Source organism: Tetrao urogallus, assembly GCF_951394365.1.
Source record: "Tetrao urogallus genome assembly, chromosome: 3".
Taxonomy (NCBI): Eukaryota; Metazoa; Chordata; class Aves; order Galliformes; family Phasianidae; genus Tetrao; species Tetrao urogallus.
Window position 1 is genome coordinate 4597896 of NC_136815.1, and position 27882 is coordinate 4625777.

Sequence of the window (27882 nt, forward strand, 5' to 3'; positions counted from 1 at the left end):
TCGGGGCTGCGGTGCGCGGCCGACGGCCGTGCCGAGGGGCGGCCCCACCTGTCCCGCCCGTAACCCTCAGCCCTCCCCGTGGGCGGCAACGAGCGGTGCGCGCTGCTCCGCTCCCGCCGCGATCCGGACCCGCAGGAGCTCCGCACGCCCGGCCCGGCCCGCCGCCGCCGCCACCACAGCCGCCGCCCGGCCCCGCTCGGCGGCCGAGGCGTGGCCAAGCCCGGGGGAGGTGGGAAGGAACCGCGGCGGGGGAGCCCCGCGGCCGCTCCCAGACAGGACGGCGCCGAGGGGGTTAAGCCGCTCCCCGCGGCGGGCCAAGCCGAGTTCCCGCCTCCCGTGCCGGCGGCGGAGCGCGCACACCCGCACACACACACGCGCAGGCGATGGCTGAGGGGCGCGGGCTTCATTTTCCCCGAGATGATGTCAAGAGCCTGGGAGAAGGAGGAGGAAAAGGAGGAGGACGGTTGCTCTTTTTCTTAACGGCTTTGTTCTAAAACCATCCGAAATAAAGCAGCCCCAGCCCTTAGAGCAGCCGTGAAAGTAGCCCTTTTTTTTTTTTTTTCCTCCTTCCCTCCCTCTCTCCCTCCACCTCCCCCCCCCCCCTTTTTTTTTTCTCCTCCGGCTTTGTGAGCTTTCAGCCCCCCTCCCCACGCCGCTCTCTCTCCCCGGGGGAAGGCTCCGGCTTTTTCCGCTCCGCCCGCCCCGCCGCTTCCCGCCCGGGGCAGGTGCTCCGCGGCTGCCGGCCGCCTCCTCGCCGCGCTCCCGCCTCCCTTCTCCCGCCCGGCGGCCGGGGCGGCTCCGCGCCGCTCCTCCCGGCTCCTGCGGGGCGCTGGCTGCCCGCCGCCAGGGCCACGCCGCCTGCCCGCCGCCCCCTCCTCCCGCCGGAGCGGCGGCTCGGCCCGGTTCGCCCGGGGATGCTGCCCTCAACTCCCCGCCCGCCGCCTGACACCGCCGCCGCCTTCTCCGCACCGGACGTCGCTCCGCTGCTCTCTCCGCGGCCACCTGCAGCAAGCCGGCTTCCCGCTCTCCGCCTCGCACCGCGGCGGAAGGAATAAAGAGCTCAGCCCGTCCCGACCTGCCCGGCCGGCGCTCCCTCGGGCCGGGGCGGGCCGGGCCCCGCGGGCTGTCCCCGACGGCGGCCGCTTCTCCTCGTCCCCTGCGCGGTTCCACGCGGATGGACGCGCTGCCTCTGCTCGTTTCCCCCCGGCCGCGCCGCACCGCCGCCTGAAGAAAACTTGGGACGGGGACGGCCCCGCCCGGGCTGCGGGGGACCCTTCCCCGCTCCAAGTTCGCGGAGGGACCCACCCGTCTGCCACAGGACTCCGGGCCGGGACCGCCGCCCAGCGCTCCCTTCCCTCGGCGAGAGCTCGGCGGGGACCCCCTGCCCCTGGCCTCGGTGCTGGGGAGGAGCGGGGGTGCCCTGGATGGCCCTGCGCACTGGGACAGCTTGGTTTGGGCAGGTCTTGCGCAGAGTTTCCCGGCTTCAAGGCACCTGGTCCCGGCGCTCCAGCAGCCTCCTGTGCCTCTCCTCTTCCCAGGAGCCCGAGCAGGCGGGCGGGGAGCGGCCGCCGCCGCAGCACAAGCTGCCCCGGAGCAGCCGCCAGCCCCCCCGGCAGCTGCCCCCCTGCTGCGGCTGCTGCGGCCTGTCGGATCCCCGGGCGGCCAGGGGGGGACATGGTCCCCTCACTCGCCCCTTGCTGGCGGCCATGAAGAGGCAGAACGTGCGGACCCTGTCCCTCATCATCTGCACGTTCACTTACCTGCTGGTCGGGGCTGCCGTCTTTGATGCCCTGGAGTCCGACAACGAGATGCGGGAGGAGGAGAAACTCAAAGCCGAGGAGATCCGGCTCAAAGGAAAGTACAACATCACCAGCGAGGACTACCGGCAGCTGGAGTTGGTGATCATGCAGTCCGAGCCACACAGGGCTGGTGTCCAGTGGAAATTCGCCGGTTCCTTCTACTTTGCCATCACAGTCATCACGACCATTGGTGAGTGTCTCATTTTGGGGAGGGGGCAAAAGCTCTTCCAGATTGGAAGAGGGGCAGGGGGGCTGTGGCTTGCAATGGGTTAAGTGGTGGATGAGTTTTTTGTCTTCCCTCCCGTGTTATGCAATTTGTGGCTCTTCATGGACAACTTGTTGGACTTGGATTTGTCCCGCATCCCTTCCTGTGGTGATGGAGCCTGGGGGTTACCTGGGAGGGATGGTGGCTACTTGGTGGCTATTGCCAAGCTGTGGCACGGGTAGTGAAGAGAAGTAGGAGAGGTGTGATGACACTCTCAAGAGGGGGGTCACATTCTCTGGATGAGGCTCTCTGGGGGTTCCCTGCAGGAAGAATTAGGCCCTGTCATCATGCTCCTCCTGGGATGTGCATGCACCTTCACTTAAGAGATGCAGAGAAATCTTAAGCATAAGGCAGGTGGTTGAGTATGAAAATGATGAAGACGTGGGAACTGATTGAGCTGGGAAACCTCTGGCTGTAGCTGTGGCTAAGGGCAGCCCTACTTTGCCAAACTTTGTCTTGGCATTGTTGGCAGGGGTTCCCACAGCTGTGTTCTCATTGCTGGGCCTGTCCTGGGCATTCTCAAATGTGTTCCTGAAGTTTTCTTTGCAGTTGGAGTGTCAACAGGTCACAGAATGCATCTCCTGTTTGCGGGCATACAGCCCAGAGGAGTGATGTCCTCTGTCACATCTTCGTTGCCAGGTTTCCCTGGGTGTGCCATTTGCCAGGACAATAGAGTGGACACAGCCACAGACTGTCATTTTGTACTTCTCTGATTTGTTCAGCTGAAACAGGGCATTTTGCATAAAGTTTGCTTCCTTGTTATAAAAATAACTACCACGATAACTGGAGGCTGCAGCGTGCACGCAGAACTGTGCTACAACTCTGACTTTGGCTTGATTAGCAGGTGTGTTCTTCCTTATTTTGCATTCAGGGTGCATTTACTAAGGCAGTTGACCTGTCCTTCTCCCAGCTCTTTTAGGTGCTCCCCTCTAACATCTGGGGAGCTCTGAAAGACCCTTCATGCTCAGTGGCTGTTTGGTAGCACAGAGAGCAGGGCACAAAAGACTCACTTCCTTACTAAGATAGAAGGATTCAATTTTTTTTTTTTTACCACTTAGGGCTTGTTGCAGCCAATTTCCATATTGCCACCTGAAGCTACTGGTGATTTTTGGCAGAATATGCCATCCACCATACTTTGAGCTGCATTTACTTAAATTTGCACCTGATTGTCTTGTATGTGTTGCATTAAAATTTTCCTTTGAAAAACTCTGGCAACATGAAGCCTATTTGTCCTTTTAAATAGTAATCTCCTTTTTCTGATATTATATATATATATATATAATAAACATATTAATTATCAGATGGCTTGGACGTCTCCTATTCATTACAACATCAGAACTCTCTTTCCTCCTTTACTTATGGATACTCTTTTCCTTGCTTTGTGTCTTGTCATTTATTTGTGCTAAGTGAAATTTGTGCCCTGGATTACAGCAAGGCTTCCACACACATGCCTGTATACTCATAGTGCTCTGTACTCTTGCCTAAGTGGTGGCTGCAGTACTTTGTGTTCTTAAGCTTGGTTGGTAAGAAGCAGAAAAAGCTTTTTTAACAATGGTTTGCTCTTTTGACCATATTTTACCTGGAAACAAGTGCAACTTGCCTGGAAGCCCATGACATTCTCTCGTGCAAAGAGGTGAGATTCATTTAGAAAGCTCAAAGCACGTCATTGTGCAATGGATAGTGTACATTTCTGCAGGCAGAGGCACTTTGGGATGTCAGAATTGTTTAAGTTTTACATGTGTATAGCAACGGGGAGCCACTGTGAGGGAGGGTGAAAATAAAGAATGGTGGAGAAAGACAGACATTGTTTGATGATTGCTCATTTGGGGAGCTCTGCTCCAGGAGGATATGTGTTCTGTCTTTGGAAAGTTTATTAATAGTCACTATCTTCTTTTTGCCAAGTGTTTTTCTATTTTGTGTATCTCTTCATACTGAAGTAGTTTTGGAATGTTGTGAGATCTGTCGGTTGTCTGTGTAAATTAGCATGCAAGATTTTTCTTTATTTTTTAATTTTAATCTAAAAGAATTTGTTTCACAGGGGGAGAGTACAACTTTATATATTACGGTTATCAGGAAAATAAGAAAATACTTCTTCTCTGTGTTTCCTGCATTGGACAGTTATCTGAGATATTCATCTTAATTTTTTGTGATGGCTCCTATTTTTAGTCTGTGTGTATGCTCTCATATACATTTCCTTCTCCCTCTGAAACCTTCAAGAAGCACATGCAGCGTATGCATTAGAGAATGTGCTGTAATCAGTAAGTACTCACGTAAAATGCCCCTAAATAACCATCTCAGACTGACTGTTGAAGCAGAGTGAGTAAAAACAATCATTGCGTATTCCAGAGTAATAAATCTGTCCCTACAAACTTCTCTTCTGAGAAGTGCAAGAGGAATCAGTGGAACCACATAGTCTACCATTATGCATATAATAGCAGACTAATTTATGTCTGGCTTAATTATGTTCCTTATATCGCCGTGCTAGCAACGTATGCGATCACCTCTTTACCGCGTAGCTTTAATTAAATCAAAGGCGATCCTCGCTATTCGCTGACACCAAGCCGCGGTCTGCTTTCGCCGCGGGACGTGGTGCTGAAGGGACAGCTCCGGCATTCTCCGCGCCGCCGGGTCCGGCCGCCCTACTGGGCAGCCTCCGCCTTGAGTAGGGCTGCGGGGCTTGGTGAGGCTCCGAGTCTTGCCTCCCCGGAGAGCACTGCATTAAGGACCTGTTTGGGTTGTACAGAAAAGTCAAAGCTTCCCGCGTGAGGCAGAGAGGTTTGATCAACTCTCACATTTCCTCAAATCTTCAGCATTTTGCTTTTTATAAAGGGATGGTGAGGAGTTGTTGCTCACTTGTCATGAATACTAAACAAGAGGGAGTTGATCAAGTAAACAGAAGCAGGGTTTCCTTTCACCTACTCCCCAGGTGCACATTGTTGGTTTTTCTTTTTCTATTTTCTTGAACACAGCTCTGGGTGCTACAATATTGGATGATTCTGCTCTTAAAATCCAGTATAAGAAGAGAAATATCATGCGAAGTTTTGATCATATTTGAATTCTATTCTGAGAAAGTTTTTAGGTGATCAAATGAACTAATAAGCTGTTCTTGACTCTCACCAGTTGCTGAGTTTATTTCAGAATTGTAACTACTTTGGAGTTAGTATAATTTCCTATCCATTTACAATTACACAGCCAAAATGATGACAGAAAGTGATTTAAGCCAGTTCTCCATCCAGCTGTTTAACTTTTGTGAGATGCGCTGTAAATTTTGACAGTGAGTTAATCAAGAGGATACAGTGAATGAAAACGCCAACTTTTGAAACTAGAAAGTGGTTGCTAGGATTTCTACTAAGTTTTAATGCCCTTTTCTACAGGTTTATGTGTGGCTAAACTGATTCCATGTAAGAAGGTGTCGACACTGTCAAAATGTGTTGTTGGTATGAGTATCGCCCTATGATTTAGGCCTTAAAGGGTGATAGTCATACTTGATTTAACACCACTGAGCTCTAGTAAACAGTGAATATTTCTGGAGGCTTGTGCAGAATATAAAGAACTGAAGGCTGTTTATGTCACCCTAAGATGAACTGAAACAACAAACAGATTGAGGATTTTTATTTATTTTTTTTCCTGAGAAGTTACTGTAAGTAGAGCGAAATTGAAACAGTGTGTGCAGTGAATTACTTAGTCTCTTTTTCTAGCTTTTAGGCCTTTGTTTTGAGTCTTAAACTTGTTATAAACAGTGGCTGAATGTTCCTGGTGAGCAGAGACAAAATAGTTTTGTAGAATATGGTGCAAAATCTGCAGTGATGAGTGGAATAACAACCTACTGACAGCAGTTTGGCTACTGATATCTAAAGGTTCAGGAAGGGGATGGCTTACTTCAGGCAGATGGTGGCCTGACAGCCAGCTTGAACCTACATTAATGGACTAAGGCTCTCGTTGCTCATCCTTTCTCTGCATCACTTTCCTTTTCTGTAAAATGGGTATAAAATACTCACCAAGATGATAATGTTGCAATCTTTTCTAATTTGGGTTAGAAAAGGTTGTGTTTTTACATGTGAATTATTTTGTCAGTATTTCTGTAAGGCCAGCCTCCAGTGAATGGAGTCAATTTCTGATTTTTCCATAGCCAGTAATATTTAAACGCATTCCAGTGAAAAGCTTTGAGTAGAGAGTAGGGTCAGATGGATAATTTGACATGGAAATTAAGAGAAGAAAGGAAGAAAACAAAATAGCAGAGAAAAGACAGAGAACAAATACATTAATGCTTTTTTCAGTTACCTGCTGCATTTGTGAGTTACCAGGAACCTGAAGATCACAGCTCATTTAAAAAATCAAATCAAAACAAATGAACAAACACCCCAAACAACCAAGTTGTGGTTGAAGTCACTCTGTTATTAATAAACTCAGGTGAAAGTAGAGAGTAAGGTTTTCTGGTGACATGAATGCTTGTAGATCCGCTAAAGTAAGGAATCTATTCTGATTTATCCCATCTGAAGCATCAGTGGAGAATACTGGATGATCAGAATTTGTAAGACTTGCTTGTGGCAAAGGGGTGTCAGCTTCCATGAACCATTTTCTAGAGTTTGATCTGCTGCAAAACTAAGATAGTCTGCAATATCTTTTTGTACTTTATTCTTTGTCTCATAGAGGATTAACAAGAAAAAGATAATTCAAATAATATTCTACTAAGACAGAAGGGACTTTGTATACCTCCTTTGTTCACATGCTCACAGAAACAGTTTTTGAGTTCTTGAAAACTGGTTTTGCAATGATGCCTGACATTCCTGACAGAGGGACGTTAGCAAAAGCTTTTTAAAAGTGGCTGATAAGCAAGTTCAAACTGATGCTGAACTGCACCTACCAGCTGTATGGTTTATTGATGGTGAATATCCAGTAGAAGTTTGAAAACATTTCTGGAAAAGCATCGAGAAACCTCTAGTCACTCTACTTTGTGATGATGTCAGGAGATTTCCTTAGCATCCCCAGTCTTGAGAAGTTGGCATTTTGTATTCTTTTAGAATTTGGTGCCCTCTCTTTTCTTTCTAACTATTCCTCACTTCTTTAACTGAAGCAAGCGAGATTTAAATTAGGCACTAGCACACTCTTTCTGGTTGTCAGGGTAGTTCTGTACAGGAGGGGATTGCCTAAGGAGGCTGTGGAATCTCCATCATTGGATGGTTTTAAACAAGAGTTTAGACAAACATCTGTCAGGAATGGTTAAGTTACAGCTGCTTTTGCCCTTGGGGAAGACAATGGAGTGGCTGACCTCTTGGAGTCTTTATCAGCCTTATGTTCAGCAATTTTCTTTCGCCATGTCTCAATCTCTTAACAGTTCTTACACTGCTTGTTTTTTCTTGAGAAAGAAAACCAAAATATTTTCATTCTGTTTTCACCATTCTGTGGGCTTCTCTTATTCAGTATTTTTCTGTGCAGTGAAATAATTTGTGTGCCTTTGTAGGTGTCACCACAGAAATGTCTGTTTGCCCACTGATAAGGGGTAAGTTAGAGGTGTCAGTGAGTCTTTTGGGGTAGTAATTAGCTGAAAAAAAGTGATTCCCCCTGATACAGATAGCAGACATGTATAGAGCAATAACTGGAAAGGAGAGGAGGTTTTCTAGACTAAGGATATTGGATTAAGTTTGTCTGCTAGCTATTGGCTTGTTTCCACTAGAAAGTGGAACTCCTTTGCTTTCTGTGGCAACAGCAGCAAAACTGTGAGACTTGAATTAAAGGAAAATTGATTAATGGAGAGCTTTCAGTTTGGGCAACGTGTTTTGTGACTGACCCTATTGGTCTGGCTAAAGTGATAGCCAGGGTGCTGTCATCTTCTCTTGCAGGCAGTCTGAGCTGAGGTGCTTAGTTCCTTCAGTGCTGGAGCATATTCCTTCACAAATGCTGAAAACGATGCTCGTGGCTTCAAACTGGAGTTACATGGCACTTTATATTCAGAATGCTGTTCTGACATTAGGTGATTCATCTTCTAAACACCTCTGTAAAAATTACCCTCAATTTAGAGACAAGAAGATAAAATGTCTTTCTGAAGATTCAGGTTGGGAACTATTTCTAATTGCCTAGCAGCTCACTTCTCTGTCTTTCAGACCATGTGGTAGTTTATAAACAGATTAAACAGCTGAGAGGAACCAAAGGCACAGATCCATAATGAATTCCAGGTGATACTAGCAAAGTCCTGCAGCTTAGATCTTCTGACATGCAACAACAGCAGAACTTAGAGTTTTCATATATTAAGGAGCATTTACAATTCTGGCTGTTTTTTTAAAGCCCTTTTAGGGTTTTTAGTTACCTGGTTCCACTGGATTTTTCCTGAGAATCCTTGACTGGATTTGGATAATGGCTACATGAAATATCCTTTGAAACAGATGCTAGCAAGGACAGTTGCTGATGATGCAGAACTAATCTGTAAGAGACCGTGCTGCTTCTAAGTTGAGCTACAGCTTACTGTGAACTTAGAGCAGATGTTTGCTGTATGTAGCAGACATGTTCATCTCTTTCATTTGTAGAAGTTTTTGAATGAAGCCATGGACTAATTCAGAAATTCCACACATGTACATTAGTTTAATGCTAATTAATTGTAAATCATTCATAGAATCATAGAATCCTTAGAGTTGGAAGGGACCTTTTAAGGCCATCTAGTCCAACTCCCCTGCAGTGAACATGCACACGTAAATCAGATTGCCCAGGGTTTGATCCAGCCTTACCTTCAAAGTCTCCAGGGACATCAACCACATCTCTAGGCAACCCGCTCCAGTGCTTCGCTGCCTTCATTGCTTTCTCTGGATAGAGTCAGTGGGATATACTGACAGGTTACATGTATTCTCCAAGGTCTCTACGACTTGACTAGCTACAACTAATGTTGATGTTGACCATGTAGCTGTGGCAGCTTTTTTAATTAAAGCCAGATTAGGGAATCTGTGGGTTAGGGAATTCTGGCAAAAAAAAACAAAAACAAAAACCCAAAACCAACTAGGAAACTGAAATTAATGCATGATCCAAAGTCTGCTGTAAATAATGAAGACGCTGTTTCAACTCACAGTTGATTTGGATCAGGCTATTATTTGACATGACTTCTACAGTCTATAGCAAGGAGCTATATTCTGTAGCAAACCAATTTCCCCAAAATATTTTTAATAAAAATACTCGGATTTATTTTTTAATAATGAAGCAAGCAGAGTTAGTGGAATTTTTGTAAAATCTGAATTTCAAATTGTTGAATTCAACATTTATACTGGTTTTTATTTTTTTTAATTGAAAGTGGAAGGCTCATGTGTATACTTACTAAATACCTTAACTTACAGCAACAAAAATCTTGACAAACACTGATGTGTTTTTATTCTTTTTATCTGTTTTGGTGGTGATTTTTTAAAAATTTTGCTTTCTTTCATTGCAGCCTAACAATCTCTTCTGATCCACTGAGACATTTTTTTGTTTCTTTTTGGTAGTGCAACACATGCTTTCTTTTCAGGGGAAAAAACCTTCCAATTTCTTTTCAGTATTATTATTATTATTTTTGCTTAGGAGTTAACTGACCATTTTTTATTGTAATGCCAGTTGCTACAAGGGGTATATGCAGTAGCCAGTTGGTTAATTAGTTCAGTATCCTTTTTAACTGTTTTCAATAGTGAGATATTTAGGCATATCAGTGAAAGACATATCTCTATTAAGGACTGATGTATTTCTTACTTGTTAGGATGTTTAGCTGGGAATAGCCTGTATTGTCTTTCCTACTAGCTGCACCAGCAAGAAGAGCTTCAGAGAAAGGCAGGCAAATATTGAGGTTAAAAGGTATCTTGATGAGAAGTTGATTGTCTACTTGTTCTCCTGTCGCAGAAGAGGATTGCTCCATTTGCTAACTGTGAGATGTCTCTGACAGGAAAATTTCACAGGGAGCGTTAGGACACAGACTGTGAATGAAACCTACAGCAGCTCTCTGTAATTGTATAGTGCAGAAGATTAGCTGCAAGGAAATGTTTGTAGACTCTTAATTTAGGGATATTCTTAACATACTGAAGGAAGGTAGAAATAAAAGAAAGCTACGCCCCAGGCGATTGACACTGTCATCAGACATATTACCATTAACTCCTAATGGAGATGTTTGGGTGCAGATGAGGTCTTTTATTTCTTCCACCACCTTTTCTTTTGTTTTCCCATTGTGAGGATGTACTCCTACAATGTTTAAATCATCAATCATTGCTGTATTAGAATCCTCTTGCAATCATCTACTGTATTAGAAATTAATCACTGTAACAAACCGATGACCACTGAGAATTTTGAATTTTCACTTTGCTGCATCTGGGACTTTTCAGGACCAGACCCAGTAGGAAAAGGCATCACATACTCTATACTCTTGTTTCAGAGGTCTAGACCTCTACTGAATTAATAAACAGTTCGTGTTTGCTGCTAATTGTTTGGACTATATGGTGAAACAGGCTTGGCTCCACTGAGTGAAAATAGTGCTATGGACAGCAATAATTTTAAAAAATCTGAAGTGTGGTACATAGGTTGACTCTGCTCTGGAAGCTTAGGGGACCTGCAATAAAATGAGCTCCAGGAACAGGAGCCACATGGAACCTTAACTAGAAGCTCCTGTGTGATAGCTATATTGTACTGTACTGCATCTGAAATGCTTTAAAACTCTTGAGGTAGTAAAGGTGATTGATTATAATCTTGCATCAGAGAAAGACATCATACCTGCAGAAGTGACTCAAAGTCTCAGTGCTCCTCCACAGTTATTCTGGTCTTTGGGAACTTTTTGGGTTTTCAAAGGTAGACCAGAAGTTGTAGAAAAGTACCTTTCACTCTAAAAATACCAGTATTTTCTTCTGAGGACCAGAAATAATAGAAAGATGTCATTTCATTATTTTCCAGATTTGTTACAGGCTGACAAAAAATCTGAATTGCTGTAGAATCCTAAGGAGAAAAACAGCATGAAGGTTTGGTAAGCAACGTTTGAGAACTGAGAGGCTGTCCCAGCATTTGAAGACATTTATTCACCATCAGTCCAACATGTCCTCTGTAAAAGGACCTGATGTACTATTTGTTTGCTGCTGAACACCAAACAGGAGCTATACCTATAGCCTTTTCTGCAGTATTATTTATTTGTTTAAGAAATATGTTAAATGCTAGACAACTGACGGTTAAAACAGTGATGGTGGTCTGTGCCATTGGAAACACCTGGAAATGCCAGAGATTTTACCTGAATTCTTTAGTTGACCTTTCAACGGCTATATTAAGAATTCAGTGATGTTCTCAAGCTCTCTCCTTCAGAGTTTCTCCCTTCCTTTTCTGTTTAATGTGTCAATGAATCTCAAGAAGAGGATGGACATGATAGTTATTTGGTCTGTGCTGATGCTCTGTCAGATTTTACATTATTTTTTGGTATTTTTGCCTGACAAACAAATGAGCATTCAGTCTTTTGGCAGCAAAGGCTTAAGCTCATGATTTGCTCTTAAAACACATCCTGCCTAGTAGTAAAAAGCCTGTTATTTAAAGGACACTTTTCGAAACAATTAGGGCTTTAGGAGCAATGTGTTTGCCTTAATGAGTGCACTCTGCCAGTCAGAGCAAGCAACATAAGCTGATACCTACTGGTGTAGGCCAACAGAAACAAATTAGCAATGTTACAAGTCAGTTTGTGAATGTACTGCACATCCAAGAGGTTGGTTTTCATGTGTGAGAAGCATTTGATAGGTTTCAGAATGGCTTTGTTTTTGTTTTCTTCCTAAATATTCTCCACCAATTATATTTTCATTTAGAAGCCTTTGTACCACTCCTGTCCTTAATCTCTATGGTTTGTATTCAGCTCCAGTTTAACTTGTTGGACTGGCACCAGAGATAATTTTCCATAAAGCCTCAGTCTTCCTACACAGCTTTTGCTGTGTGAAGTTTGTTATCAGTGTCCTTACAATGTGGATAGGCTGGCTGCTGGCACTTCAGTATTTATTTGGTGATAATTATTTAATCTTGGATGGTTCGCTTCTGTATCACAGCTTCCAAAGCAGGGAAATATTAATATTTTATGGTATGGTTTTTTTCTTTTATTCCAACTGTTCTTTCTTTTTCGAGACGATCTGTAGCAAAGGCTGGTTGGCAATACTGAAGAGGTAGAAGGATTGGATGCAAACTTAATTTTGAGTATTTGGCAGTAAGTGTCACAAATGAAGTTGCTGGCATTTGAATATTTGAGGTCCCGATTTGGGTGACTTGTAGAAACCTAACTTGCAGGTTGGGTGCTGAGCAGTTAAAAATATTTGTGTGATCTCTTTGGAAAAAAATCCTGCCTGGGAAGCTTTTAATATCCAACTAAAGCCACAGTTTGTTCCTGAAGAGCTTAACTTTGATATAGTGAATAAGAGAAATAGTTAAACAGCAGCAAAGAAGAGTTAGAGTAGCCACAGAGGAAAGATAGTTTTAGTCATGATATCAGTGAAACACAACTATATTGCCTGGGGAAGGTGTGCTCTTCTTTGCTAAGCCTTGAAGAACAGGACAGACAAGCATCTGTCAAGAATGACCTATGCATACCGTCCTACCTCGCGGCAAGTTATGGACTCATCTCCTCCTGCCTTATTTTTTATGGTTCTGTACACACACAGACTGTTTGAAGTTTGTCTTGGATCTTGCTTGGTATCTACACAAGTTTATCATGTCCTTTTTTGCTGAAGGTTTCTGCTTCCCTGAGGGATTATTAGAGCATCCTACCATTTTGTCTCCAGCTGAATGTCTAGATAAGAATCAAACTTTTCTCTTAGCAGCAACTGCTCACTGTCAGCAGCGTCGCCAGTTTTTTTATGGCTATTGTTTGAACGGCTCTACCAGTGGCTGTTGTAGGGAAAAGCAAACACACTGCCAATCTCTAAAAAAGCAACACGAGGAAACATGGGGAGTTAATGCCCAGTCAGCCTAAATTTGATACTCAGAAGTATATTTGACCAAGCAGTTAAACAGTCAGTGTGAAAATACCTGGGGGATAGCAAGGGACAAGCTGAAACCAACACAGATTTTTCTTGAGTAACTCATGTCAGACTTCTCTGTTCGTTGTTTGTTGCTGTTGTTGTTTGTTTTTCTTGGTTTCTTTTTTTTTTTTTTTTTAAGTGGAATAGCTGGTTTCGTTGATATTGGGGGAGCGGTATTTAGTGACTTTTATTGGATATGCTGTTATAAATGTTGCAGAAAAACATAAGCAGGATTGAGTTAGTAGAGGAGAGTGCAAAGTCTGGAAGCAGACATGCTGTAAACTGGAGGTTGCAGTGCATCTGCATTTATCTCATCTGTGACAAAAGAATACTCTATGCAGGTGTATGGAAATTGGACAGAAAATACAAACTGGGTTGGCCTGTACTAAATCTACAACTGGATAATTTCACAGCAGGAGTTAAAAATGCTAAAATCTTTATTCTAGTTTTCCGTAGGGTTGGATGGCCATAACATGTACAGGGGTCTTACAAGGGTTTGTCTTGTGGCTGATACTATTCAATTTTCTCATTAATGGCTTGACTGGTAGAACAGAGAGAACACATATTATTAATTGTAAGGGGGGGTCGCTAGCACTTTGGCGGGCAGAAGCAGAATACGAAATGATTTTGATAAATTGGAAAATGGTCTGAAATCAATTTGGTGAAATTCAATAAAGACAAGTGCGAAGTACTACACTGCAGAAGGAAAAATCAAATACATCCAAAGAAAAATGATGTATACTGACTAGATGCAAGTACTGCAACCAAAACATGGTAATGAAGTGGATTGCAGTCTAAATATGGCTCTGCGGCGAAAGATGTTCGAAATAGGCAAGTATTGGATGTAAGTCACAGAAAGCAGTTATTCTGTTTTGTTGGTATTTGTAAGGCTTCAGCTTGAAAATTGGGGCCAGTTTTGGACAATTTTTTGAGAAAGGAACAGAAAAATCAAAGTATTAGAGAGGGAAGCAAAATGCTAACATGAAATGACCTGGCTTTCATATGAAGTTGTGGTTTAACCCAGCAGTCAGCTAAGCACCACACAGCCATTTGCTCATTCCCACCAGCCTTTGCCAGTGGGATAAGAGAGAGGACTAGAAACAAAATAGAACTTGTGGGTAGAGATAAAAACTATTTACTAAGACAGAAAAGGGAAACAGAAACAAAAATGTGATGTAAGTTACATGTAATATATTTTTATATCTCTCTACATCTCTATATCCACATTTCAATTACTCACCACCTGCTGGCAGATGCCCAGCTTTTGGTGCAACCACTCTCTGATGGACACCCTGCTAACAGCACTATGTCTCACCACCTGCCAACTGATGCCCTGCCAATCCCCGAGCAAGTGGCCCACCTGTGGCTACTTCTGCACAGCTTTATAGCCTTCTGCATCATGTCACATGATATGGAATAACACCTTGTCTAATTCAGGCTAGCTGTTCTGGCTTTGCCTTACCTCTGCTGCCATTCTGCAATGGTGAGCTGCCCAGCCTGGCACTGGGCATACACCAACAACCAAACATCACTGTGCTATAAACATTGTCTCAGATGAAACCAGGACAATACCCATTATTCCATATCTTTTACATCATATTCAGGTCCCACAGTTTCTCATACATCCTGATTAATTGCAGATTCATTCCTATAGTCTGTGGGCCATCTCTCTAATCTTACATATCCAGCCCACTAGTTTTAAGTTTCTGTGGCCAGTCAGAATGGGGTGCTTTTGCCACTAATTCCCAATTAAGCTCACTTTGGCCTCCATGAGTTCTGTTTTGTTTCCAGTTCTTTTATCCCACTTGGGGAGCAGTGAGCAAAAAGCTTTACGGTGCTGAGCTCCCTGCCAGATTAAAGCAAAACAGCCACATTTGGCAACTAACATGGTAGAGATGATATATAATATAGACTTGGGCAGTCAGCAGTTACCCCAATGTCCAGATGACCACAGGTGCCCACAACCCATGTGCTGGAAATTTCTATGAAGTGCACCATTACTGTATGGTAATACACTAGCAGCAATAGCCTGGAAAGTTCAAGAAAAGCCAGCGGTGCATGAGCTGTCTAGCCTACCTCAACAGTACGAAGAAAATCTCTCCTGCTTCCTACAAGCCTGTATCTCAGCTGTTGAGAGATTGTCCCTGGAGTTCCAGTAGTTCATAATTCGTATGATATGCCCAACTTTTCACTGTATGGACCAATATCTCATCTGTTAAAAGTAAGTGTTCCTCTGCTAAAGAGATGGAACATGATAAAGTACACACCATGTGCCAAACAATAACTTTACGTGCATGACCACGGAGGGGATATGAGAAAGTGGGAGGGGAAATCCACCTCGACCCTACAGGCACTGTATGTGAGTTACAGGGGATGTTCATCCAGGAAAATGGCAGCTGTAGTTTCCAGTGGGCAAGCTCTCCAAGCAGTGACCTACTCCTAGCCAACTCCCCACAGCTTTATAGCCTTTTGCATGTCACATGCTATGGAATAACCCTTGGCCTAATTCAGGCCAGCTCTTCTGGCTTTGCCTCACTGCCTGCTGCCACACCATAAAGGTGATAGCTCTTCCCCTTTTGAGTGGCCCAACCTGATCCTAAGTGTGCACCCGTCACTCAGCAACAGCCAAAACACTGGTGTACTATTAACACTATCTCAGCTGAAAGCAGTACTGAAATGAAAAGAGGTATTGTTGTGTCTGGAATAGCAGTATATGAAGGGGGAAATAGTAACAATCTTCAGATGTGTGAAAGTTGTTGTGAAGAGGACAGTGATAGGTTTCTCCCATGTATTTACCCAGAGTGTTTACAGTGCAGTATGTCAGATGCAGGCTCTATCAGCACTGAAAACAGCTGTAATATGATTTGCAGGGAGTCTCCAAAGTGCCAATGGTAGGAGAGTTATCTGAATAGGTTAGTTGCCCAGCAGACATGGGCTTGGTATACTTGAGCCTGCATCACTGCTGAGTGAACTAAGTTACCTGTTCAAGTTCTGAACAACCTCTCAGTGATGTACTGAGATCTAAGAATCCTGCAAGAGCTCAAATATGTGATGAGGTTCCTCCTAGCCCTCAGCTTCTGATCTTTTATACTCCATGGATGTTTCAGAGCACCATGCTAAATGCACAGTAATATTTGCTATGTAGCAGTGAACTTCAGTATGCTTAAGGCTGAACTTGTCTTTAAGAGAACTGTTTTGCTAGAACATGCATCAATATGCTTCTTGTAGCTCCTGCTCATTTTGCATTTTGGGTTACAAATTCTGTCATATTGAAACAAAGAGGTTTCTCCTCTTTCCCTAAATCTCATGCATACAAACCAGCAATTTCCAGAACACAGACAATCATCCAATCTGTTATCTTGGCAGACCCTGATGCCTTTCTACATTGGAGGAAAGATCTCTATCCCATAATACACCCGTGCAATATATGGTGATGGTGATTTCGTTGCTAACCCCTGCAGCAATCAGTTTATGCCCTCAAGCATGGGATTTGATTATCCTTGTCATTATCTTAGCCACAAATGTTATTAGCAGCCATAAAATTGTCCATTAAAGTGAGAGGAATTACTTGCCTGTACCAAGGGGAGAACAGATAATTTACTACACAGATTTTAAACCTAAATTTACCTTTTCTTTTTTTCCAAAAACAGTCCTCCTAAGCCCGTGTACAAGCCTACAAGTCTCCCTTTTTTTTTTTTTTTTTTTTTTTTTTTTTTAATTTTGGCTCTCACAGCTCACTTTCTCCTTAATGAGCTTCATGTCTTGTCTTTTCTTTATACCGTAACAGTAAGATAGATAGATACATGCTATTCTTGAAATAATCCAGAGTCATGACCATATAGTTTTTCATGTTCTATGGTTTAAGTGAATTCTTCCCTAAGTCTGGAAGTGCAGATGCCCAAACTTTATCTGAGTTCTATAATTTTTGGATTTCAGTATTAGCCCAGGCTTCATTACCACATGAACAATTCCAGAGGACTGAGGCTGGCTTGGCATGCATGAATGGACTGTGACATCACTGGCTGAGTGCAGAATCAGTTGATCTGTTACTGGTAGTGTCATTTTTCTAGGTTTTCTTGAAACTGCAATAGTATGTATTTATGAGAGGAAGAGATGATATATCACAGAAATCAAGAAAAGGTGCTGTGGCTGAGTGGGTGAGATGCAGTGTCTGAAGATTTTCTTTGTCTTCACTGGGACTGGCTGATTCATTCCCTTCCCACCACCCCTCTAATTCCTGTTCATATATCACTTCACCACAAAGCTGCTTTTTTATTCCCATGTGGTATTGTGTTTCCACCCCCTCCCATCAACAGGGAGTGGGAGAGATCACCCACGTCTTTCCCAACAGACAAAAATGGTGGAACCTGACAGACTGGGACAGATTCTGATCATAGTTACTCTTTGTAATCCTGTGGAACCTGGTTGCTTCAATGGAATTGTTGGCTTTAAACTGAGATGAATGCATGTAGAATCTGATCTTAGAGCCTGTATTTTAAAGGAAGTATCCCCTCCTACTCACACAACAGATCCACACACACACATAATACAGCATCAATATTAGCTCATGTAGCAAATGGAAAATGTTGCAGTAGCCTGAAAGGAACAGAAAATGTTCTCAAACAGGGATTAAGAAAGTAAATATAGCCAACGCAATCAATACAGCTCCATATTAGCCTTTACAGATATATCTTTGTCTTGATCACACTATGCACATTTCAGTGCTGTTCAAAATGTATAACCCAAGGGACCTCATTTCAGAACTTAGAGCTGATGTATTCAGTGCAGGGTCTTGGACAGAAGGTCTGACAGAGATGGATGTTTAATAACAGAAGAGGTTTTCCCCTTTCTCCCTTGAAAGAGCATTAACTGAAAAAAAAAAAAACCAAGTGTAAATATATATACAGAGTGGATGTATATTCATGGGTTTTCCAATATTATTAGAAACAACTCCTCAAGAACTCATGTTTCCTGAGTCATCACCACTGATTTAAAAAATGACTTTGCAAGAACAAGTATTTGTTTCAGGACATTCAGGAGGGGAGAGTCTTTTACCGTTCTGCATTCTAAAAGCTTTACATTCTTCAGCTGCACTTCTGCTTGAAGGAAATTCTAGACAGAGGAATATCCTTATGCTTTCTGGTCTATGTTTCATGTTCTTCCTTTACACTTGATATCTTTCAACTCTTTCATTAGCATTCAAGCTATTCTTTCAGGGTTCCCTATTGAATTTGTTCAAGCCAACCTGCTCTTGGCTGCTTTTTTCTTCCTTTGAGAATTTGGTTTTCCTTTTGATCCTAGAAGCAAGAGAAATGGACTGAGTAGATGGTTGATGATCTTCCTAACCAGAGGACCTCAATTCATCAGAAGACCATCAACTGTCTCAGTAGAAGTGATGTTAGATTTGAGAGGAAGAAATGCTCTCACGAGCAGGAACCATTCTTTGGTTGTTTGCCTAGTATACGAAATACAGTGGGAACATCCTGTGTTCTTTGGTGACTTTTGCTTCCATTCACAGTGCAGGGCTCTTTGCCATGAAGTGACCACGAAGTCACATCTTGCATAGCACATTGGTAAAGACTTTTAAAAAGAAGGGGAAGTTGAAAACGTATGCTAAGACAAAGTGGACCATTGCATGGAATTATTCGTTCAGTTGATTTTGTGAAACAGAAATATTTGGTTTTGCTGATCATCATGCACGCTTGTTTCCAGGAGACCATGCACTTCACTTTCTCATGACCAGCTTGAGAGAGCTGCAGCCTTGTTTTCTGCGATGAACTCAAGGAAAGCTGGGTCAACTGGCTGTTACTAAATTGGTGGGAAAACAGGTGGCCACAGGATCCATGATGTTGGCCTCCTTCGTAATGCATCCCCACACAAGTGTCTTTGGCAGGGATAGGAGAGACATGGACCTGTTGCAGCGGGTCCAGAGGAGGGCCACAAAAATGATCCAAGGGATGGAACACCTCTCCTGCAAGGACAGGCTGAGAGAACTGGGGCTGTTCAGTCTGGAGAAGACTCCAGGGAGACTTGAAAGTGGCCTTTCAGTACCTAAAGGGGGGTTATGAGAAAGAAGGGGATAGACTTTTTGGGAGGGTCTGTTGTGATAGGATGAGAGGAAATGATTTCAAACTAAAAGAGTGGAGATTTAGATCAGATATAAGGAAAAAGGCTTTTACGGTGAGGCTGGTGGAGCACTGGAATGGGTTCCCAGAGATGCGGTGGATGTCCCCTCCCTGGAGACATTCAAGGTCAGGCTGGACAGGGCTCTGAGCAACCCAATCTAGTTGTAGGAGTCCCTGTTCATTGCGGGGGAGTTGGACTAGATGGCCTTTAAAATTCCCTTCCAATACAAATGATTCTACAATTCCATGATTCTATCAGTCGTAGTATTTTAGTTCTGTATATCAGAAAATATGTGTATAGAATCATGGAATGGTTTGTGTTCAAAAGGACCTTAAAGGTCATCTGGTTCCAATCCATCAGCAAGGATACATTCCACTAGAGCAGGTTGTCCAAAGCCCCATCCAACCTGGCCTTGACCACTTCCAGAGGTGGGACATCCACAGCTTCTCTGGACAGCCTTTTTCAGTGCATCATCACCCTCGTAGTCAGCAATTTGTTCCTTACATCTAATCTAAACCTATCCTCTTTTATTAAAACAGTTAGCCCTTTCTTCTAACTACACTCCTTGATAAAGAGTCTCTTTCAAGCTTTCTTGTATGCCCCCTTTAGGAAGGCCAAAATAAGGTCTCTATAGAGCCTTCTCCAGTCTGAACAAGCTCAGTTCATTCATCCTTTCTTCATAGGAAGGGTGCTCCAACTCTGCAGTCATTCTCATGTCCCTCCTCCAACGGCTTCACATCTTTCTTGTGCTGGAGTCCCCAGACCTGCATGCAGGTAAGATTCTCACAAGGACAGTGCAGATCAGAATAACATCCCTAAATCTGCTAGCTGCATTTCTTTTGAAGATGTCAACAATATGATTGGCTTTTCGGATTGCAAGCATACATGAATGGGTCATGGCAAGCTTTTCATCAATGAATACCACAAAGTGCTTCTCTGCAGGGCTGCTCTTTCTCCACTTGTTGCCCAGCCTTTATTCATGTTTGGTTTTACCCTGACCCAGGTGCAGGACCTTACACTTGGCCTTGTTGAACCACGTATTGTTTGCCTGCCTCTGTAGTCTGTCAAGGTCCACCTGTATGGCACCCCTTCCTTCTGTTTTATCAGCTGCACCACTCAGCTTGGTGACATCTGCAAACTGAGGGTGTACTCAGTCAGATCACTGAAGAACATCAGTCCTCACTGGAACTCCACCTGTACGTCAGGCCTTGTGAGCATGCTCACCAAGACTGCTGGCAAGCCCACATAAGCTGTGTTTCACTGTGTTTGCTTTTCTATTAAATTCTATTAATTACCTGAAATTTGAACATTACATATAGGTAGGTAGATAGATTTCTTCCATATGTAACGTTTTAGTGTAAGATGCTCCAACTCTTTTACAACTGTCCATAGGCATTTTGGGACATCCATAGCCTTTCATCTTGAAGGGGAGACTGAAGGTTTTTGTCTCTCCTCTGGCTTCCCCTTCACCTCCCAGTTGCACTGCTTGATGTCAGTCTTGCTGCTCAGAGTGCCTGCAGTGTGAGTGAGACCTGGGGCCTGGGTTTCCTGTCTTTTTAATGGTGTTCTCTGAGTCTGTGCTCAGAGAGAGACAGAAAGATCAGAGGCTGTGTAAGTGTGCTGTGCTTGATTTCGCTTACACCAATATGAATCGATTGACTTCACTGAGTTATGAGGGATTTACAACTGGGGGAGAACAGATTCTGACCTAATGGCTCCAATAGAGGCTTTTCTTGGATGAGCAATGTAATTAGAGCACTGGAACAGACACATTTCATGACTCATCTGTGGGTCTGCAGTCTTTTCTTTGATTCTAGTAGGGTGTTCACTAATGTCACCACACTTTCATTTCACTCGTGGGCTGATCTAATGAAGGACCAACCTTTGCTTGAACAGACATCCTTGTTCAGCTGCAAAGCATCACCCAATCTTTGTGTCACTGTACAAACTTTATTTACCACAGAGTACCCTAAGAAGAGACCCATCAAGCTCAGAGCTAGACACTGAGATCATCAGGAAAATTTCTACTTCTTTTGTTGGAGTAAAGCAGACCATTAAATAAAGGAAGTGAGACAAGGAGCAAAGAGAATGGGTTAATGACTTCATCCATTCACTAATCCCAAACATCTGTTTTTTGCAAGGGGTAAAATGGTAGAGCACATAATGCCACCATGGACCTACTCTACATAACCAGCTGAAAGGCAGTAGATGGATTTTGAGATCAGAAGAACCTCTTTCAGAGCTGGTTGGAGGTCAGAGGGTGAAATACTTTTGTAAAAGATAACAGAGCATGTGTCTAGAATAAGCAGAGATCAGCATAGTCACAAGGCTATGATCATCATTTCCAAGTGTCTGGAGGCCATGCTGGGCACAAGGGCTTCATGGCCAGGTAGCAGAACTGAAAAGGTGAACATGGGGCTCCTTTGGCTGCCAGTTCTTTGTCAGTACCAGTGTGAAATTAGAGTCATGGGCCTGCTGTTGTAGCTTGGCTGGTGGCCATGACCACGACAACAACATTATAGGGTTGTGTAAAGGTTGACAGGCAGCAGCTCATAACATACATAGTCTCACCACTTCCTAACTCATCCCTTGTTTGATCTGAGCTTGAGCTGTGACAACTCTTTGACATCTGAGCTGTTGCCATGGCAAGAAGCGGTGGCCTTGCTTTGGTCCACCAAAGTGATAAGAACCACTAACTAGTTCCAGGGATAGCAGGGATATAGTGATGCAATGCATTTGGGTCATTGAAGGTTCCTCCAGAAAGACGAGAGGCCATTGATATAGGGAACCTGGGTGGAGTTGTCTCTTGTTTGTTCTTGTGTGTTACCTTTTGAAACTTTCGAGATGCCAGGATGCATCCGCTACAAAATTACAACCTTACTGCAGCTATACCCCTGCTAGCTTTAGCCTTCCTATCTGGGATGCTGCTGGTACGTGCTCAGCAAAGCTTGTAAGATCCACCCAGCAAGAAGGTGAATTGCTGTGTGCTGAATTGTGTGCCTCAACACTTGGCAGTGACAATAGCATAGCTATATCTGCAGTTGGATTTGATGTTAGTTTTCTTCTAATTTGCCACTCTCTGAAAGTAGTCATGATGATTGGTCTTGTCCTTGGATGCATGCCCTGCTGCACCGGGCTCTGTACCAGCATGAAATTCAGGGTAATTTTGAAAAAGTGTCTAAAAGATCATAGAACTAAGGCTCCATTTTCAAAAGTAGCTTTTGCACTTAGGAGGCTAGTTTTCAAGCCAAGTAAGCTCCTACCTGCCAAATATGAGTTTAGAAAACAGGTTGGTTGAGGTGCGAAGTCATTGAGAAAGATGTGAAAAATATGCCTTTCAGGACAATTTAAAGAAAGGATACTTTCTTTAAAGTTTTCAAAATGCTTGGTGACTGAGTTCTTTGGTAATCTCCCTCTTCAATCACGTGCCACAAAAACTTCCCATGGAAGAATTTGCTGTCCACTTGTTATGTGCATGAGGATCAAACTTCTATTGATATTCACAGAAGCTTGGTAAATACCTGTAAAACTTGGGAATAAGTAACTGCCTCGGAGAAATATCTATCACTTTGAAAGAAGACATCAATGGTTGCAACAAGTGATAGGGTGAAAGGGGAAGAAATCATGAAAATATTAAATTGCATGGGTTTTTTTTGTTCAGAAGGTCAGTGTATAAAACTACATTCTCCTAATTGATGTCAGTTGTCACCATCACTACTAGCTGAATAGCCTATCTCAAGAAAAACACCAGCCTCGTGGGTTAGTTCAGGGACATCTTTTCTGTCAAAGAGGCTGTGAAGAACAATGCCTGGAGAGATCTTTTTGGAGAAGCCAAAAAATGCTAGTCACAACTGGCACAAATGGCACTGCAGATGGAGAAGTGGGTGATGAGGTGAGAAATGGGAGCTAGGAAGGATGGAGCAGGGCTCTGAGGTAATGAAAAACTTGAAGATGTTGTAGGTAAGGGAAAAAAACAGATAGAAAATGAAGGGTGAAGTTTCTAGGGTATTGTGCTGCTCAGGGAAGAATTGTTGACATTGATTTGCTTTGGTATTTTTTTCAAGATAGGTGAGGTTATCCTACCTGAATTTGGTAGCCTGCACGAACAGAGCATTAGAACAATTACAACTTGACTCACCTGCCCTAGGATGCCAGTTGGAATTGTATTTGGTTGAGGGTTTTCTTTGCGCCTTGCTTGGTTGTGGGGATCTGGTTGCAGGACACATTTTCCATTCTGAGTGTCTGAAGGTACAGATATGATTTTTAAGCCTCCAGAGATAAACACTACCATAACCATTCCCAGGTTATTTGCACTACACAGCTAACAGTGTAATATAGCCCAATACAAAATAAGAGGTTCACACAGCACACAAAACTGCAGTATAAGCAGGGTTGAATCATGCTAGTACAATATTGCCTGAAACTATAGTTTTTGTGTGTTCTGTGCTATAGTGTTAGCATCAGCTTCATTAGTAGTCCAGCTCTTTTGAATGGTTATTGACATTTTTCAGCAAACTCTGGAGTTAAAGCACTGGTGAGACAGCTGTTAATCTGTTCCCACTATTCTGATCTGTGGAAGTACTTGGCTGTGGAAAGCCCTGTTTCAGCAGGATTAGACAATGTGTGGGGGTAGAAGTGCTAAATCTAAGGCTCATGGCACTGATGCCAGATCATCAATCAATAATCGGCAATCCTAATTTTCCAAGACCAAATATTGCTTTATAACTTCATCTGGATTTATGGATTCAACCTTTCAGGTTTGGGTGTCTTCAAAATGGACCTCCAAGGAGGGAAGCTGCTGTGGCACACACTCTGATCCTTCTTTCTTCAGTCTGAAAAGTGAGGACATGGCTATTTAAACTTTCTTGAAGCTTTTCTCTCAGTTTGGCCACACTTGGAGAGGACTAGATGTTGTTGCTATTGCTTGTGTGACTGAAGAAAGTAAAATTTCCTTGAGAAAAAAGGAATACTGAATCCAATATCTTGACCACTTTGCCCCAACTAAGAATTTTGACTGTGAGTAGCACAACTCCAAGATGTCACAAGGTCTGCTGTCATTGTAAAGCTGAGATAGGGTTGTATATTTTGATCATGTTTCAGTAGTGCTCCGAGTTAACTTTTTTTTCTTCTCTACAATGCCAGTCATTGCCTTTTCTTCATTTTACTGATTAATTGCTTTAAATGCTCGTGCTCCTGGACTGTGAGAGTACAATTTTTGAGCTGTATTTCATTTGAACTTGCTATGCAAGTACAAGTGAACTTGGGGGAGTGCACACACCCACGTATTGCTAGGTAGAGATGGTTGCCAAAAGGACACCAAGTAAAAGAACAGTTAGTTCTTAAACAAGAGTATAATCTAATAAGCCAAAAAAGAGAAAATTACATATTGGAATCTTCAGTGCCTTTCCCCTCCCCCTAGTTTCAAAATTACAGCTAGTACAACCCCTGACTAGAGCAGTGATTTAAATATATATAGACATCTGTGCTTCTAAGAAAAGGAAGAGTGTGTCTGTTTGGGGAGCCGTGTGGAATGAGTTGGTGGATCTCAGTCCAACTGCTGGCAGCCAGGTTTTCACATCACTCAAAGCCATCCCCCTCACCCAGCCCCCTCCAGGGCTCGTGCCAAGCTCTTCACCTCTTCCCCATATGATGCCACCTGCCTTAGCACCTTCTATCCAGATGGAGCATTTATCATTTTCCATTAGTTCCTTCTGGGCCAGTGCTGGGACATGTTGATGGCCTGTCAACCCTGTATGTGCAGCCAGAGTATCTTCTTGCTCTCTCCGCCACACTGCTGATCTTACACTCACGGGAAGCCAACTGCCATGGGATTTCTTCCTGCACACAGTTCCCATGTGTTAGACGCATTTAGCCATACCATGACCAGTTTTGTCTGGTATGTGGTGCCATCTTTTCAGCATGCCAACTAGAAGGCATGGTGTCTTGTCTTAGGATCACAGTGCATCCCCCATGCAGGGAGGACGTGTGGATACGCACCTCTTCTGGGTCTGGTGTTTCAGGCATATCAGGAACATGGGTGTTGTCTGGGATGTGTTAGGACAGCACTTAACCTTTTCTTTACTGTGGCTCATGCTTTGCTGCAGGCAAAAAGCTTCAGGACTTGCAGCAAATGTAGCAGCTAGGAAACAGAAGGTTTTTTTCGGCTGCCCGGAGGTTACAATTTCCTCCTCGGTTCCTAGGTGAAGAATCCATGGCTTGCTGCTGCCCTCCATCATCTGTTCTTAGGATGTCCATTGCCAGGACCCTCAATCTGGTCTTGTTTACGTGCTGCCTTCCAAACCTCACTGTGTGAGTTACTTCTTACAAATCTGTCTCTATGCCTGGATGTATTTAGATGTTTAACGATCCTTCTGTGCCTCTTGAAAAGCACAACAGCCCTTTCTGATGAAAGTGGCACTCTGCAGGCAGAGTGCTTTTACCTTCACTCAAAAACTTTAAAAGGAAATGTTAATTGCTTTTGTGGGGTTATTGTTGAAAAACACATGCTAGGCAGGCTATCTTGAAAAGATGAGTTCTGGTGTTGATAAAGGGAGAGAGCAATCTATGCAAGTCTTTGAAAAGTCAGTAACGCCCAGGGCAAATTCAGAAGTGGAATGAAAATACTTCAGTGATTTTTTTCCTGTTGCTTTTGTCTGGAGATGGCAGATCTGACTGGCATCTCAGCACTATGCTAACTTCTGCACTGCTTTGTCACAGGCTCTGGGCTCCATGTGCTGCTTGTGCTGCTTTTCACTTCTATGGCAGGAGGCCAGATGGAATGAAAATACGAAGGGAAGAGGGAAGAAGAGACTTGAGAGATTTGATAAGTTACAAGAATCACAAAAAACATGAGAAGGGTGTATGTCAGCTCTTCTTTTACGCTCAGAGATGTTTGGGTGGATCAGAACCATAAAATCCAATGTGCGCTCAAGCCTTGGGGATTGGTAAGGAAAAGGTCAAGTAACTCTCAAGGAGCACAGGCTCAGCACCAGAGCACACGCCAGAAATGTGAGGATGTCCCAGCTAGTTCCCTTTTCCCAGCTGCCATTTTGCCATAAAACTAAATCAGCATGGTCTTTTAGATGCTGGTGGTTTGAGATGTAGACACAGCATCTTCATTGCTCCGGTTTGTTCTTTGGTGCTCATGTGCTCTGTTCCAAGTAGTGAATTCTCTGCACTTCTAACGACTCTGCTGCTTTGTTTTGTTCATATTGTTTTTTTCTTCCAAGCCCCTAAGAGAAAGTTTAGAATTTTACTCTGTGAACTAGACACATAGAGCATAGGCATTGCTTTACCTCTGTTATGAGTGCCCAAGGACCTTTTTCTAGCCTTTAATCTCGGTTCCCTACAAATGAGATAGGTACAACCTGTTCCTCCCTTTTTTCTCCTTGTACAGTCTGCACTGAGAAGGAATCCTTCGTCTTTTATGTTTGTGATTGGTTGGGGTTTCAAAGCCCATGTGAAACCCAGTAAACTAATGCATTATTTTAATTTCTGTACACACCTGTTACCATTCTCCAAATTCCTGGAGTTTTGTTTTTTTTTTTTGTTTTTTTTTTTTAATGAATCCATTCTAATTCTCCCTGAAGAGGTCTTAATGGGCAGGGAGAATTGAAGTAGACAGACTGTAAAAATCCAGACACTTAAGGAAAGCAGCAACCTAAATTATTACCTCAAGTTATCGCTGTACTGTGTAACTGCTTATCCTACAAAGTGCTCTGAACTGTGATGAAGCAGGTGGTTTATAATAGTGGAGCTGTCTGGTATCAGGCAGAATCAGAAATACCCCATTGCATTCTAAGTGGTAATGGTGGTCTTCTGTATGAGAGCATGGTGTATCAGGAAAATGCTTCCTGTCATAACATAGCTACAATCTAGCTATAAATGGCTTTTAATTAACAGTATCTCCAGCTCATCCTACAACATACTCACAAATATAGCTCATAATCAGTTAACCTTAGTGCTCACTGGTGGTAATAAAGCAGCACAAAAGTCATCCTGGGGGACAGATGGGAAGGGAAAGAATCTGTAGTTTGTAGAATGGGAGATAAATTGGTGTGAGTTGAATGTTCTTCTTACTAACATAGCCAATTTTATTGTCTCCTTCACTGTCAAAGCAGCCTCAAATTCAGCACGAGGGCTTAGTACCCCTGTGCAGGGTGCAGAGGGCAGAGAACCTCCTGGTGCATTTTGGCTGGGAGGATTGTGCAGGAGGCATGGACATTTGGTTCCAGTGCATCACAGGGCCAGGCTCTTGTAAAAAAGGTAATCTCATACTCTACAGAATTCTAGGCAGCCAGATCATCCCCTACTCTTTTTTTTTTCTTACCAAACTCACTCCTGCTGTGTTACTTAGCTTTTTTTGACTGTACCTGAAGCCATACCTCTCACATACTCTCTTTTTGATCCTTAGTCCATGTAATGTGTAGTCCATGTTTCTATGCAGGATCAGGTTCCAAAGGATTATACAGAAGGCAGCTGTTATGTCTCTGAACTATGACTTGCAAGTGAACTATGATGGCTAAGATAAAAAAAAAAAGCCAATTAATGCTTGTTTGAACTACTTGGTAGCCAGAACTGGATGCTAGACATTCATAATATTCCCAGGAAGACCAGGGCTTCACGTTTCACTGGGAACTAACTCTTTTTTTTGGCATGTGACTTCATTTGCAAGTAAATGAAGACCACAACAATGTGATAAAAATGCTATGGCAGAGCA

General features: G+C 43.3%; 1 protein-coding gene across 1 annotated transcript in view; it reads left to right on the forward strand.

Annotated features, from left to right (window-relative positions):
* Window positions 1–1424: 1424 nt before the first annotated feature.
* Window positions 1425–27882, forward strand: part of KCNK9 (potassium two pore domain channel subfamily K member 9) — a gene marked incomplete at both ends in the record, with an annotated part of 79299 nt that continues 52841 nt past the window's right edge. Inside the window, one exon of the mRNA XM_079533104.1 lies at window positions 1425–1989. Coding sequence (XP_079389230.1) covers window positions 1425–1989 — 565 coding nt within the window. The remainder of the gene's footprint in view (window positions 1990–27882) is intronic.